Raw genomic sequence first — 12,745 nt, forward strand, 5'->3', positions numbered from 1 at the left:
GGGATCCTCGTTGAATATTCATGTAAACAAAGTACAAAGTGTACAAGAGGACACTAAATGAGATCCATGTATCAGCTGAACTGTGACGGATGATTCAGTGGTGAAAAGAAGCAATAACTTTTGATTCCTGTTTTTTTTAGGGGGCAGAAAAAACACCCAGAGAAACTAGGTTGTGCAAGAGCTCAATATTAGAGCTGTCACTGGCGAAACTTCAGTCTGTAATTATAGTTTTTATCCAATGAATGCAGAGCGTTTCTCTAGTGAACCCTGCCCTTGGCAATGATACCAGTTTGACTCACACTATCGAACATGATGTACTAATCCACTGGCACGCAACGCGCTAAACACGGGCCCTCGACTATTTCCCTTACAAACTGCACAGCTTACATACTGGTTCAGATTTAAAGGAAACACTGGAGACAAACCTTCTGTTAAATCTTGTTTTATTAGAAAAAAACAATTACAAAACTTTGGCAAGATTGTGAATCAACAGTTTATATAAAAATATATTTTTTCAGTGCGTGCCACCAAAGTCACACAGCTGACCCTGAGGACTTCTTTCATACTCATACAGTTTGTTTTTTTTGGAAGTTGAGGAGAAAATCCTCGAGTCAGTTTTTTGGAATGTTCTTTGTCCATACATTTCAGTGGCATCTCCAGCTTAAGGGCTCGACTTCAACGCTGAGCACTGTGTTCTCGCTCAGCGTCACAGAGCGCCCAACAGCACCGAGGCATCTGGCTCCCATCAAAAAGCTTCAGACCACATGGCTAAGAGGCCTCCTCCTCTTCCTCCTCCTCCTCCTTTTGTTTAGCAGCTGGGAGAGCTAATCTATGAGCCTCGTGCAGCTTTATACTGCTCATCCTATTTTATCACTGTGCTAAAATCAACAGCCGCAGCTGTCTGACACTTCAGTGCCTTAAGCCTTGCATTAACACAAAACCTCTCTTGGTATTTGTCCACGTACAATCAAACCATTTTTTGTTCTAAGTTCTTGCAGAATACATTCGGTTCCATTCATTTCTGTGAGAGAACGACTCCCTGAAACTCTCATGCAATCTTCAACTGCAGATTATTGAGGCATTTTTTTTCCCTTTTACATATTGTGATCTGCATGCAAAAAATACATCTACATCTGCTTACTTGACTTGTCTGCACCATCACACCTTCAGATACAGTATGTGCTGACGTAACAGTAGAAAATCATCACAGGCACGTTGCTGCTGAGTCACACAATGCATAGTAATGAAGGTTGTTATAATCTACGGTATTGCCAAGAGAGTTGGAAAGTTACGACGATAATTGCACTTCTCTGCACGCCACTCAAAGATGACAATGTGCCTCTAAACATATGTCAACTCATCAAGAGCGCTTTTTTTTCCGCCAGGTGCAACTCCAACTCTCCACCTGACAAATATTGAGTGATCTTTCACCCCCAGTCTGTCCCAAACTCCTTACATCTCAAAATTCACTTCACAGAGGGAATCGTTGATTGGGAGGTATTTGTAGCTCGCTTCATAAAAAAAGGAGCCAAAAATCACTTTGGGAGGACAGGAACTGATGTGGAGAAGTTACGACCTTCGTAACAGAACAGGAAAGAAGCCACTTTGCTTTATGAACTGGGAACGAAGTGGCGGCTCCTCCACTGGCATCCAGTTCCTGTGAGCTCCGTCTCCTGAAACTCTCCACGGCACTCCAGTCCCTCTCCACGACACTCGGTGGGACCTGGTGCCAGTTATCGGAGAGAAGTAATCCAGGAGAGGACAAATCTCTTGATTCGTTTCTTTAAGTTAAGTTGCTTGACGCTCAGGCAGGGCTCATGGTTCAACACGTCATGCAGCGAGGTCTGATGTTTAAGGGCTGAGGGTTGGGGTCAACCTGTGGGCAAGAAATGGAAACAAAAAGATGAGGGTTAAGCAATCGCAAAACATTCAGCATTAGGATACATTTTGCCTACACTCAGACTACACCCACAGATTTGTTTTCATGTACTGTTATACAATTCAGCTGTGATCTCAAGAGTTTCTTCAGCAGAAATGTTTTGGGATGTCGACAAAAAAAACCTTCTCTCCGAGCCTTTAGAGATGCTACTCAAACTAAGCCAACAGTGGGTGTAGGTGGATGTTGTTTCCAGCATTCGGTGACTCACCTCGCTGTACACCGGCGGAGGTCGGAAGCGAAACTCTTGGACAAAAGCCATGAGGGGGCGCTCCAGGATCCCACTCAGGTCTTCGGCGGGTTGCGGGACCACCGTGTTGTTGCGCTGCTCGGCCTCCTCCTGTGTCACCACAGAGCTGTAATCTGGAGGAGCTGCGGGGAAAGAGGCAGGGATTAGTCCACTGGTCTGACTCAACAGAACAGCACAGGTCCAAACAATAAGCTGCTGAGTCATCACTGCAGCTAAAACTCTTAAAAACCCCACATAACATTCGCTGCCTTTTGCACTAACAAACACCGATTTGATCCAACATGAATCTCTGCTGAATCGAAACCTTTGTTTATACATGTTGACATCTGATCCAGTGGTATTTTGGCAGTCAGTGATCATAAAAACAAAAGAAGGAACGACCCACAAGCAGATAGAGAGGCTCTTCACAAGCAAAAAGTAGCGATTTTAATGATTTAGCGGGGAATATGTATTGATAAAAAGCTAAATAGTATAAATATAATATAAAAATATAAATAGTGTCAGAGACTGTCTCTCCTTTTCCACTTTATGAAAACAAACATCCTTGAATATAAAAAATGTTGAAAAAGACAATCATGTGTCTGATCTGCCCAGTCTTAGCACTAACTTTAGTGGAAAAAGAACACCTATAATCCTATGTTTGCAATAAAAACGATGGTTGCATTTGTTCTTGCTTTGTTTGTCACAGAAAATAAAAGTGTCCATGTTTTAATAACTGATCTCTACGCACATCTAGACCTACACATCACTGCAGAATTAAAGGACACTTACGCTCAGGCTGCTCGGGGATGGCCATGCGCAGCCACTCCAGGTTGACACTGTACTGGCTGCTGACGCTGGAGGTCCGGCTGCCGAAGGGATGGAGGGGAATGGTGCCGATGACCAGTGGCAGCTCAAGGCACAGCTTGGATGTCCCAGGAACATCGACGCAAACCTGGTGGGAGGTAAAGAGGAGTTTTTTTAGTGACAGGAGCAGTGTGTATGGAAAGAGGGAATACAGTATTTGAATTCCTGAGATGTAAAGCTGCTGTTGTCTGAGCTCACCTTGAGCATGTACTCCACTTTGATGATGCGGCACTGCAGGATGGAGGGACCCACAGGTGGGATCTTGATGGCGCGGCCGTGCCACGTCTCCCTGCATCTGGCCCCCACAATATCGCCGCACAGCGTGCCCACCACCGAGCGCTTCTGCTTCATGGTGCCGCGGGCGATGAACGTCTGTGTCTGAGTGATGTAGGCTTTTGGCACAACTGATCTGGAGGTAGAGTTGTCGAACTCCGCAAAGACGGGTATCACCTCACCTGTGGAGAGAAGAGAGACGGGGAAAGTATGTTAGAGACTGCTGACATTCTTAACGTGCTTTCAGGAAGAGATGTTTTAGATTCCAGACTCTCACCTGGTGTGTAGCCCTTGCGGTCAATCTTTGCAGTTACAGACACCTGTCCAAAGTTGCGGTACCACGCCCGTGCCATCTTGTCCTTCGTTCCAGCTTGTGGCGCCTGAGAATGACGAAACCAAATGAGCCAATTGCCTCAAAACACCCAGAGAATCATGAAGTGTGTGGCGGCACAATCGTGAAACGCGAGGGCTGCGGTGCTCACCAGTAACGCCGGCGTGTTGATGTCGATGGGCTCGATGACTGTGAACTCCTTCTTGATCTTCCTGACGGTGGCCCACGGCCTGTGGAGCTTCACTTTGACCCAGTAACGGATGCTGCCGTGTTTTCCCTCGAAGGAGGTGACTAGCGTCTCCTCAGGCAGCTGGAAGCTGAATGGAAACTCATGTCTGCCGGCAGGAAGGACGGTCACTTCACTATTATCTGTAAGGAGAAGAAAAAAAAGAATTTACATTACAGTTCATTTAATTGTTGTTTTGGCTGTTTTGATTTCAAGAGTACAGAATCATGGGCGAGTGTAACTTCCAGCTGGTGCCATAAAGAGTACATAAAGTAATATTACACTGATATGAAACAATCAGTTCAGCACAATGAAATAATAAAAGTTTCTTCTTCTTCACTGGAAGTGATTATCTGATTCATTGTAAGAGGAGTTATAAACCACAAGAATGAACGGCAGCAGATGACTTTGTCTGCAGACGGAAAACTAGTCCTGATAAAACTACACTAAACTTGCACAACTATAGTTTTAACATTCTTCAGAAATCCACACAAATAAAGTTGACTTAGTGAGAGTAGGAACAGATCTTTAAAGCATGACTCTTGTGGAAATAGAAATCTCTCTGTCCTTCTCTGCAATCACATGGCTTCGCTGCTTGCACAGAGGGGCGGTTCCTGCTCCATTGTGCTGACTGAGAACATGTTTTCCTCAAGCTGTATAATACAGCACGTCTCAACTGCTGTTTTTTTTCTCTCTGTGTGGCTACACAGGTCCTGGAACACGTGTTTGCGTTTAACACAACCGATGAAGACGCTTCTTTTTGATTTAAATAACAATACTGTCACCATATTAATCCTCTTAATGGGTCGAGTGGGCCGTCGTGAGCTTCCTGCTGTGTGTTTTAAAGCAAAAACTTTCAAACATCACAAAATTCTTTAACATTTTATGTTTTTAAATTGCAAAAAGGTTTTTATGAAAACCCAAATCAAGAAGCGAGGTGACACGGTGCAGAAAAACAACATAAAACTGACAGAGCCCGGGGTTTGAATTTCCTGACTACACTTGAGAGCAAAACAACTCTGTGCCCAATGAATGAAGGCAGAAACCTGAGGCTGTCCCACACCACTGAGGAGAAAAACAACCCAAGAGTGTCTTCGAATGAGGAAAAGACTGAACTATTTCTTTCAACAGATGTTTTCACAATGAGAACAAAGTGCAAAAACAGCCATTGCAACATATTTAGCTCTCTTCCTTTATAATAAGAGTCTTTTTACTTATATATCCGGTTATGACCAAAAACAACACGTATATGGCAGAAAAAATAAAGCTTTCAGCAATGACTGACTGACTGACTGAGTGCTTGTTTGTGCACTTTCTGATGGATGTTCAGCTTTGCTTCTTTCAGGAAGTGCCCCAAAACAAAGAAATCATCTGTCAGAAGGATCCTAATAAAGTCATGCAAACTAAGTTGGACTTCATTCACAGAGTATTACATGATCCAGTCAACTGTGCATCGACAGCAGCAACAAGTTCATAACAAAATGTCTCAGATGTGAGGAAAACAACCACCCACTTGCAAACGCAACTTGTATAATACACTGCACGTACAATATCGTAACCAGAAAAGACAGGACTGTGTTGATGAGCTGTTTAACTCATCATATGAAAACAACACCATTCCCAGTTTGCAGACTAACAACCAGCCCAGTGTCCCCACACAAATAAAAGTCTGTCACTATTGTTTCACTGCCTTGGCTTGTGCTCAATGAAAGGACGATGCTTTTGCTGTTTTGATCCCCTTCTAGCTGACACATTCATGAGTTACAGACAAGACGCCCCCATCCCCATCCCCATCACAGTGCCTGCACAGCGGACTGACCTGCCTGCAGCAGCACCTCTCTCCGGTTCAGGTACTCCACCTCGTCGCTGTAGTTCTGCGTGTACGCGGTGCTGGAGCCGGCGGACCGGGACTCAGTCCAGTGCACTTTGGCAAATCCCTCGGCGTGAAGCTTCAGGGAGTCCACCCGACTCTCCCCGGACAGGTCTAAAACTACCCGGCCGGACACCACGTCTCCGCTGCTGAACACCGGAGGACAGTCCACCTCCGGAGAGTCGAAGACGATGTCAAACTTTTTCACCTTGTCGAAAATCATATTTGCAGGTTGTGCGTGTCCTCTCAAACGCAACACTTGGTGACTCCTTTGTTCTTGTTCCGCAGTAGAAACTTATTCAGAGTGGTTCTTCCAGTTGCAGATGAGTTTGTTCACTTGTTCAGAGCTCAAACTGTGGAGCACTTTCTGTCTGCAGTCCTATTATCGGGCTGAGAAAGTGGGCGGGGCTTCGAAATTTATTATGTAAGCCTCAGGAGAGGGGAGAAGGCTGGCGCTGCCTTCAGGTGCTCCTCATTGGCACGGACGTCTCAGCGCTACACTTCTAAGTTAGACGTGGCTGCATTTGGCTACTTAGTCAAAATCAACAACAAATACTATCAAGAAAGTTTCAGACGGTGAGCAAACACCACAGCAGCTGTTTGTGATAATAATAAACCCTTTCAGACACTGAGGGAGGAATGGATGATATCAAAACCCGACTTCACATCCAGGTTTGAGACTGCCACTGTTACAAAAATTGATTTTTGGTGGTAGGTTGTTGTCATGTTTAAAGCATCATAAGACAAAGAGGAAAGTTCTAATTAGGCCGAAATATTGTTTGCTTAATTTACTTATTCTTATTTTTCTGTGTACTAACAGGTTGTCTTCTCGGTGACAGCAAAACATGTCCGGACAAAGACTGAGACAAAACCAACCCATGGTGTCAACTTAACCAAATATAACAACCACTATAAAGATACAGACACACGAACAAACAAACAAACAAACTCAAAAGGTTTACTGTCACAAAACTTAAAAACCCCACTTCCTCGGCCCACTTTACAACTTAGTGAGCTGCTCTTTTCACAACACTCACATTTACCGACGGAGTATGAACGCATCGTAATAAACATGCAGACTGGGTGTGGAGGCAGCAGAGAGGAAAACAGGGCCTGCTGGTGATTGATGGTTACAGGTTCTTAGAAGAAAACAGGCTTACTGAGCATGCCTCCGTCTGGCAGAGATCCGCCCTGCACAGCTCAGAGGAAAATAGTTTCACTCAGGAACCAAAGCTGTTTACTCCACTTCTTCCATGTTGCAAAAACATGCTGTTAGGCAGCACATGGAAAACACACAGCTATGCACCAAATCATGTAACTTATGTCATCAAATCCCCCTTATGACTGCATAAGGGGACATTCAAAGTTCAGTAATGAAGAGACTCCTCATGAGGAAGTCCCCGAAAATTTGTGCAACAACTTGCATGAATCGAAGCCCCCATGCAGCCTATTAAATACCCCAAATTAACTTCAAACTTTTGCAAACAAAGCCAATTTGGAGCAAAATTGATTTTTCTTTCAAATTTTGCAGCAATCATTTAACTAAACAAACTCTACTTTATTTCCCAGCTGGATTGCTCACTTCATTCAAAGTTCTCATACAAAAGTCAAGTCTGGTCTGAGAAAAACAAAGTTGTTTACTCCTTTGTTCCCTGGGAGTGAGGAGGTAGCTCTCCGGTGCCACCAAATGGTGATGTGGAGGCAGTGTGCACAACTGTAAGAACAACCAGGATGTTTTGAACACAGCCTGAACTGGACTGGAGATGTATGAGGATGTGGGAAAAGTTGTACGGCTTTAGATAGATGGTGCTCACATAATTATGACGCATGGATTTTCCAATAGAGTATATCCTTGCATGCTAGCATAAAGGCAAAAGCACAAGGTTTCCCTGCATCTTTCCATTGGTATAATCACTTAATGTGAAAAATGTGTCCTCCTTGCAGCAGAACTGAGTCATATTTGGGACGTCAGTGGTCCAGTTTGCATCAATTTGTCAGTTTTTGCTTAAAATACATTCAGGAAGTTCTGGCCTGGGGTGAAATGAAGTCCAGCCCGCCGCCTGCTGGTGACCAGGAGCAGCAGCCTGGCTCTACCACGTCTCCCTGCCTCGCTCCTGATAAGACAAACATGTTGGTCTCTGCAGAGATGATGGGCCTGATAAATGTTCCTGCTGTGCAGATGACTCAGTGTGATCGCCCTAATCGTGGCTGAAAACATGTTCCCCACTGCTGCAGACAACGGTAAACATATTTATCCACGTGAGTTTTTCTTTGTTGACCCAGAGGGCTGCTGAGTGCGCACCACGTTAGAGCAAATATTAACAATGAAGCCCCACATATTCACAGCAGGGAAGCTTTATGATTGTGTAACTCTTCACTGGTGTTTGCATGACACATTTTTTTTAAAGCTTCCACCTCCTAAAACTGGAGCAACTCCTAAAAACAAAAAACAAGTCTCCAAAGAAACTCAACTACATTCCTGCCTTTAAAGAGAAAAACAATCAGCCTAAAAAACTGTTTATGACAAACTGAAAGATAAATGAGTGGAACATGACACCATTTTATAAAATAAATGGAGACCAGCAGCAGCAGCAGGAGCAGGCTGTGTGGTGGAGGAGGACGGGGCCAAGGGGAGCCACGTGTTGTTTTCCTGGTTGCCACGGCGACGCAGCCTGCATTTTTTAAAAAGCCCCCACCCCTTCCTCCTTCCTTCCTCTCTCGTCTGCCTTTCACTTTCTCCTCGCCTCTTGTCCCGAGCAACACAAGAACACAACACCCTCACTTCTTCTTTTTAACATTTACGTCTTTGCACAATTGCTTGCACGTGCAAACTAACATGTGAGAAGGTTGAAGCTTTGCAAAAACAATTAGTGCTGTTATTTCCTGGACAGATTCTGCAGATAGCACTGGTCTGTACAGAATGTCTGTTTGAGAGGCATTTGCAGGTCAAGCCGCCCAAGTGCTGACAGCACCTTAGCCTCTCTACTGGTGGTAATTGTCCACAATCCAGAAAGCAAAATTGCATGTAATTTGACAAAAGAGTTAGGTCCATTAATGAATCAGTGGCATGGATTTTGCAAATATTCTGGATGAGGAAGCAGAAGTAATGCTGGTGATTTCAACACTGTTTTCTTTCCTAACAACAGAGGAATATTTCAGAACCTTTTGTTTTGATTTTCAATGTGATTTTATTTGACTTTATACACTGCATTACTGAATTATCTCCATTTGTATTACTTTTTAGATTTATAATAAAGGTCTTAAAAGACCTCTAATATATTGTATCATCAGAGTAATTTGGGAATTTTGTGAGAAACCCTATTATTTGGTAGCCATCTGAAGTTAAAGCAGAGTATTAAAGTGGCTCCAAATCCCTTAACCCTCACCCAAACTTGCATTATTGAGAAATCCTGTCTGGTGACACCCAGTCTAGTCCATAAAAATGTAACACAAAACTAAGTACTTCACTGCAATGATGTAATAATAATATAAAAATCCAGTGCTGTTGTAGAAGAAATGCTGCTAATTGATTCTCAGACATATTAGAGGAATAAATACCATGGTAAAAGTTCTATAGCAACATTTCAGATGGATGACAAATTGATATAATTTTCTGGTATAGAACGTAACATTGCCTTTCTTCTTTACTGTATATCAAAGGGATGACAGAAACAACCCTGCAGACGAAAGAGAGGCATGTGACTCACACAGGATGCTCTGGATTTCCCTGTTTTTGTTTCAGTTGTGATTTTCAGCAGTTTTCTCACTGGTGACCACATCAACACTGCAATTTATTTTGGCAGGAAAGATAAAGCAACAGTACTGCTTGAACAATTGCTTAATCAGCATGACATTGATGATAATATTGATAAACGGTCAACTGATGATAATTCATACAGGAAGAATACCAAACACTTGCTATTTACAGATGTTGTAGGCCTACAGTTGTTTTCTTCAGCATCTCACATCAAATTAATGTTTTCAGTGGAGTAGGTGAAGTTGGTGCACTACTAGGTAGATAGGTTGGTTACTGAGGAGAAAGTGGTTATACTGCTCTGCTATATATCCCCATGGCCTTTGGCTGATAGGTGGGTATACTGTTAACAGCCAGAAAAAGAGATGGGTATACCCCGAAGGCCTGAGTATACGCTCCACTACACCACTGATGAATCTTTTTTGCAGCAGCAGCAGTGAGTTAGCAGTTTGTGACATGTTAACTGATGGTAACTGGCAAATTACATGCTTAATATTTTATATTTCATAATGAATAAAGCACTGATGGACAACTGATAATTGAAATATATGTTAGTCGCAGCCGACAGCATCTCAGTTAATGGGTGATGAGCTACTTTTTGTCATCACAGTATTTAGGCTGAAATGCGCGCTAGATATAATTAACACACAGAACCTGCTCAGTGCACATTTAACCACAGCACCTTCACAGCTACTGCAAATGATCTGTAAATAAGATGCAGTGTGATATTCTACGCCAGGTTCAAATCCTTTCAAATGTGTTTGTGTATTCTGCAAAAGCAACAACCCAAATCCTGCTCTTATCTAAGTCTTCATCATGTTTACCTGTCCGACCAGACTGGGGAGTCAAACCAACTACACTATTTACAGAGCATCTGATGAAACATTAACCACGGGCTGCATTATATTTACTCAGCTACTATGGCCTTTATTTTCTGCCTCTCTGATTTTAGGTTGCCTGGTGACTTTCACACCAGGGGAATTTCACACTCAACAGCTTCATGTCCTGTACAACGCAGCCCTCGGTAAACCCGTTGTGTTTATTTGGACTTGGCACTAATGGATTTGTGTTTAATGTTAGGATTAGGTTATCTGGCAGATGTATCTGGACAGGCTGGTGTCGACTTCTCTTCCAGGTTTCCATGCAACACATTTGGCCCAGGTGGCTTCATTTTGCAAACTGCACTGACTACAAGATGCAGAGGCTACCAGCTGGCGCATGAAAGAGCAAATCAGCAGTTTTACACCACATTATTCAGACTGGAGAACTTTTGCATCCAGCAGCTGCAGTACATGCTGATGTACAGTTACTATGTATATCACAGCAAAGCTACAGATGATGGATGTTATCTTAGTAGGGGACAACATACGAACAAAGTCAGCACAAATGATGTAACTATGCAACTTCCTTTTATAAGAGAAGGCACTGTTTTGCATTTTCAAACAGTCATAGTTAATCAATTATCTCCAGTCACCTTTGGACACATTTAGATTGGCTCTCTTCCACTGAACAAGCCCTATTAAAATGTTTTTATTTTGCTAAATTATAACTCACAACAAGCTCTATGTTGAAAAAGGATGTTTTACTTGTAAAACATTATATGGAAATTTCAGTTGGTTACTTGTTAGAAACAACATCACCAGCTGCAGCTGTAATCCACCTGGGTGTTTACTTGTGCTTATTCTGCAGCCACCTTTATAAATAAACACAGAATATTAACGATACAGGATAAATAGATAAACACCATTTGCAGCCTTTCGCCACTGACCTCTGATCAGATGCTGTCTCTTCCTGAAGTACGTGATCTTGGAGGTGTAGTCATTGTAGACAGAGTTCATGCCGCGGTTCTCCAGCCAGTGTGCCGTGGCCACCCCTCTGCCCTGCACCTTCATGGAGTGCACTCTGGTGTCCCTCCGGAGCTCCAGGACCACCTGGCCAGACACCACCTCCCCACCGGTGAACGCTGCATCGGCTGGACCGTCCAGCTCCAGCTTGAAAGTCTTAATAGTGTTCAGTGTCATGCCTAAGAGTGAAGACAGTTTGACAAGGCTCAGGGCTAGACATTAATACATATTCATGGAGGTGGTGTGTGTAGAACTGGTTTTCAGGTACTGTAAAAGACAAACTGCAAACAGCCAGAGCCAGCTGGGGGTATGTATGATTTAAGCGGCTCCTGTGGACACCAGGGGACCCAGAAACAGGCAAATTACAAATACAAATGAATTTCTGTATTTGCTTTTTAAATATATTCTGCAATGTTTTGGGCAGAACATGTTAACACATGTCTGCTATCATTTAGAGATCTTCTTTTTAGGGTGGGGTTGGGTGGTTCTGCTCAGGGTCCCAGACATGCCATGTCCAGCTTTGCTTTTGCTGTTGTGAAGTTTGTTTTTAAACACGTCTTAGAAATGCTTCATAACATATGACAAAATATTTGTTTTTTTGGTTTGTTGTGATCTTCACAATAGTGAAAAAGTGGTCACTAAATCATTTCATTTACTTTTTTGTTTGTTTTGTTAGCTGAAAATGCAGACAAAATTTTAATTTACACCAATACACAAATAAAACTTTTATTCTGTTTATGATTTTTAATCAATTTAGGTGTGAGTGGTATTACATTCACACACATATAAGGTAGAATAAGAGAAAATAACACAAATTCTAATTTCAGTTATTAATATGTAAATAATAAGCCTGTTGTAAAAATAAACTGTCATGAGACTGATAGTTTTGTTGTAATTGTCTATGTGAGTCTATAATATTTACATTTTCCGTTATGCGGCCGGTGCGTGTTTATCTTGAGTTTAAGAAAGCCTGGCTCAGTCAGCCAATCAGGGCTGAGCACCGGGACTATGTTCAGTTGTTAACGTTGAGCTGACGTTATAAAGTCTGTAAAAACTTACCGGCAGGTTTAGGAGCGACACAAATGTCTTCTTAAACACGAGATGCAGCAGGAAAGCCAAATAGTGTGTCCACCTCGACTGGATACATAACAGAAGCTGAGCCCTTATAAACGGAGGCAGGTTTCAACGCCCAGAAACACAACGGCTCTCTGTTTTACACCAATGATGTAGAGCACGCGCAAGTCACGCCCGCCCACTTTGGCCACACTGATGAGGAGGAGGGAGGAGGAGGAGGAGGAGGACAGCATGGACTGAGTGTGTGTCAAGTGACACAGCATAACAAGGTGCTGCTCCGGCCATACCTTTCACATCTTAACAGTGCGTGCCTTTATTCACTTCCGTTTTTTATTGTTTAT

The 12,745-nt window shown here is 43.0% G+C and overlaps 1 protein-coding gene across 2 annotated transcripts; it reads right to left on the reverse strand.

Annotated features, from left to right (window-relative positions):
* Positions 1 to 426: 426 nt before the first annotated feature.
* On the reverse strand, positions 427 to 12,529 carry arrdc2 (arrestin domain containing 2). Of its 2 annotated transcripts, XM_049587561.1 has the most exons (8): positions 12,390 to 12,529; positions 11,255 to 11,509; positions 3,788 to 4,005; positions 3,583 to 3,685; positions 3,231 to 3,487; positions 2,958 to 3,120; positions 2,148 to 2,308; positions 427 to 1,876 (listed from the first exon to the last, which is right to left on the reverse strand). In XM_049587561.1, the coding sequence occupies exons 2-8, from the start codon at positions 11,505 to 11,507 to the stop codon at positions 1,823 to 1,825; spliced, it is 1,209 nt and encodes a 402-aa protein (XP_049443518.1). In that variant the 5' UTR covers positions 11,508 to 11,509; positions 12,390 to 12,529; the 3' UTR covers positions 427 to 1,822. The 2 variants fall into 2 exon arrangements, with proteins under 2 accessions (XP_049443518.1, XP_049443517.1); XM_049587560.1 differs by lacking the exons at positions 11,255 to 11,509; positions 12,390 to 12,529 and adding an exon at positions 5,682 to 6,096.
* Positions 12,530 to 12,745: the final 216 nt, after the last annotated feature.

Source organism: Epinephelus fuscoguttatus, linkage group LG10 (genome assembly GCF_011397635.1).
Source record: "Epinephelus fuscoguttatus linkage group LG10, E.fuscoguttatus.final_Chr_v1".
NCBI classification, from domain to species: domain Eukaryota; kingdom Metazoa; phylum Chordata; class Actinopteri; order Perciformes; family Serranidae; genus Epinephelus; species Epinephelus fuscoguttatus.

Coding starts and splice junctions, on each gene's coding strand:
- arrdc2 (XM_049587560.1), bottom strand. CDS start 5,955: ATGATTTTCGACAAGGTGAAAAAGTTTGACATCGTCTTCGACTCTCCG. Junction 4,006..5,681: donor AGAGGTGCTGCTGCAGGCAG/GTCAGTCCGCTG, acceptor TTCTCCTTACAG/ATAATAGTGAAGTGACCGTC. Junction 3,121..3,230: donor AAGTGGAGTACATGCTCAAG/GTGAGCTCAGAC, acceptor ACCTCCCACCAG/GTTTGCGTCGATGTTCCTGG.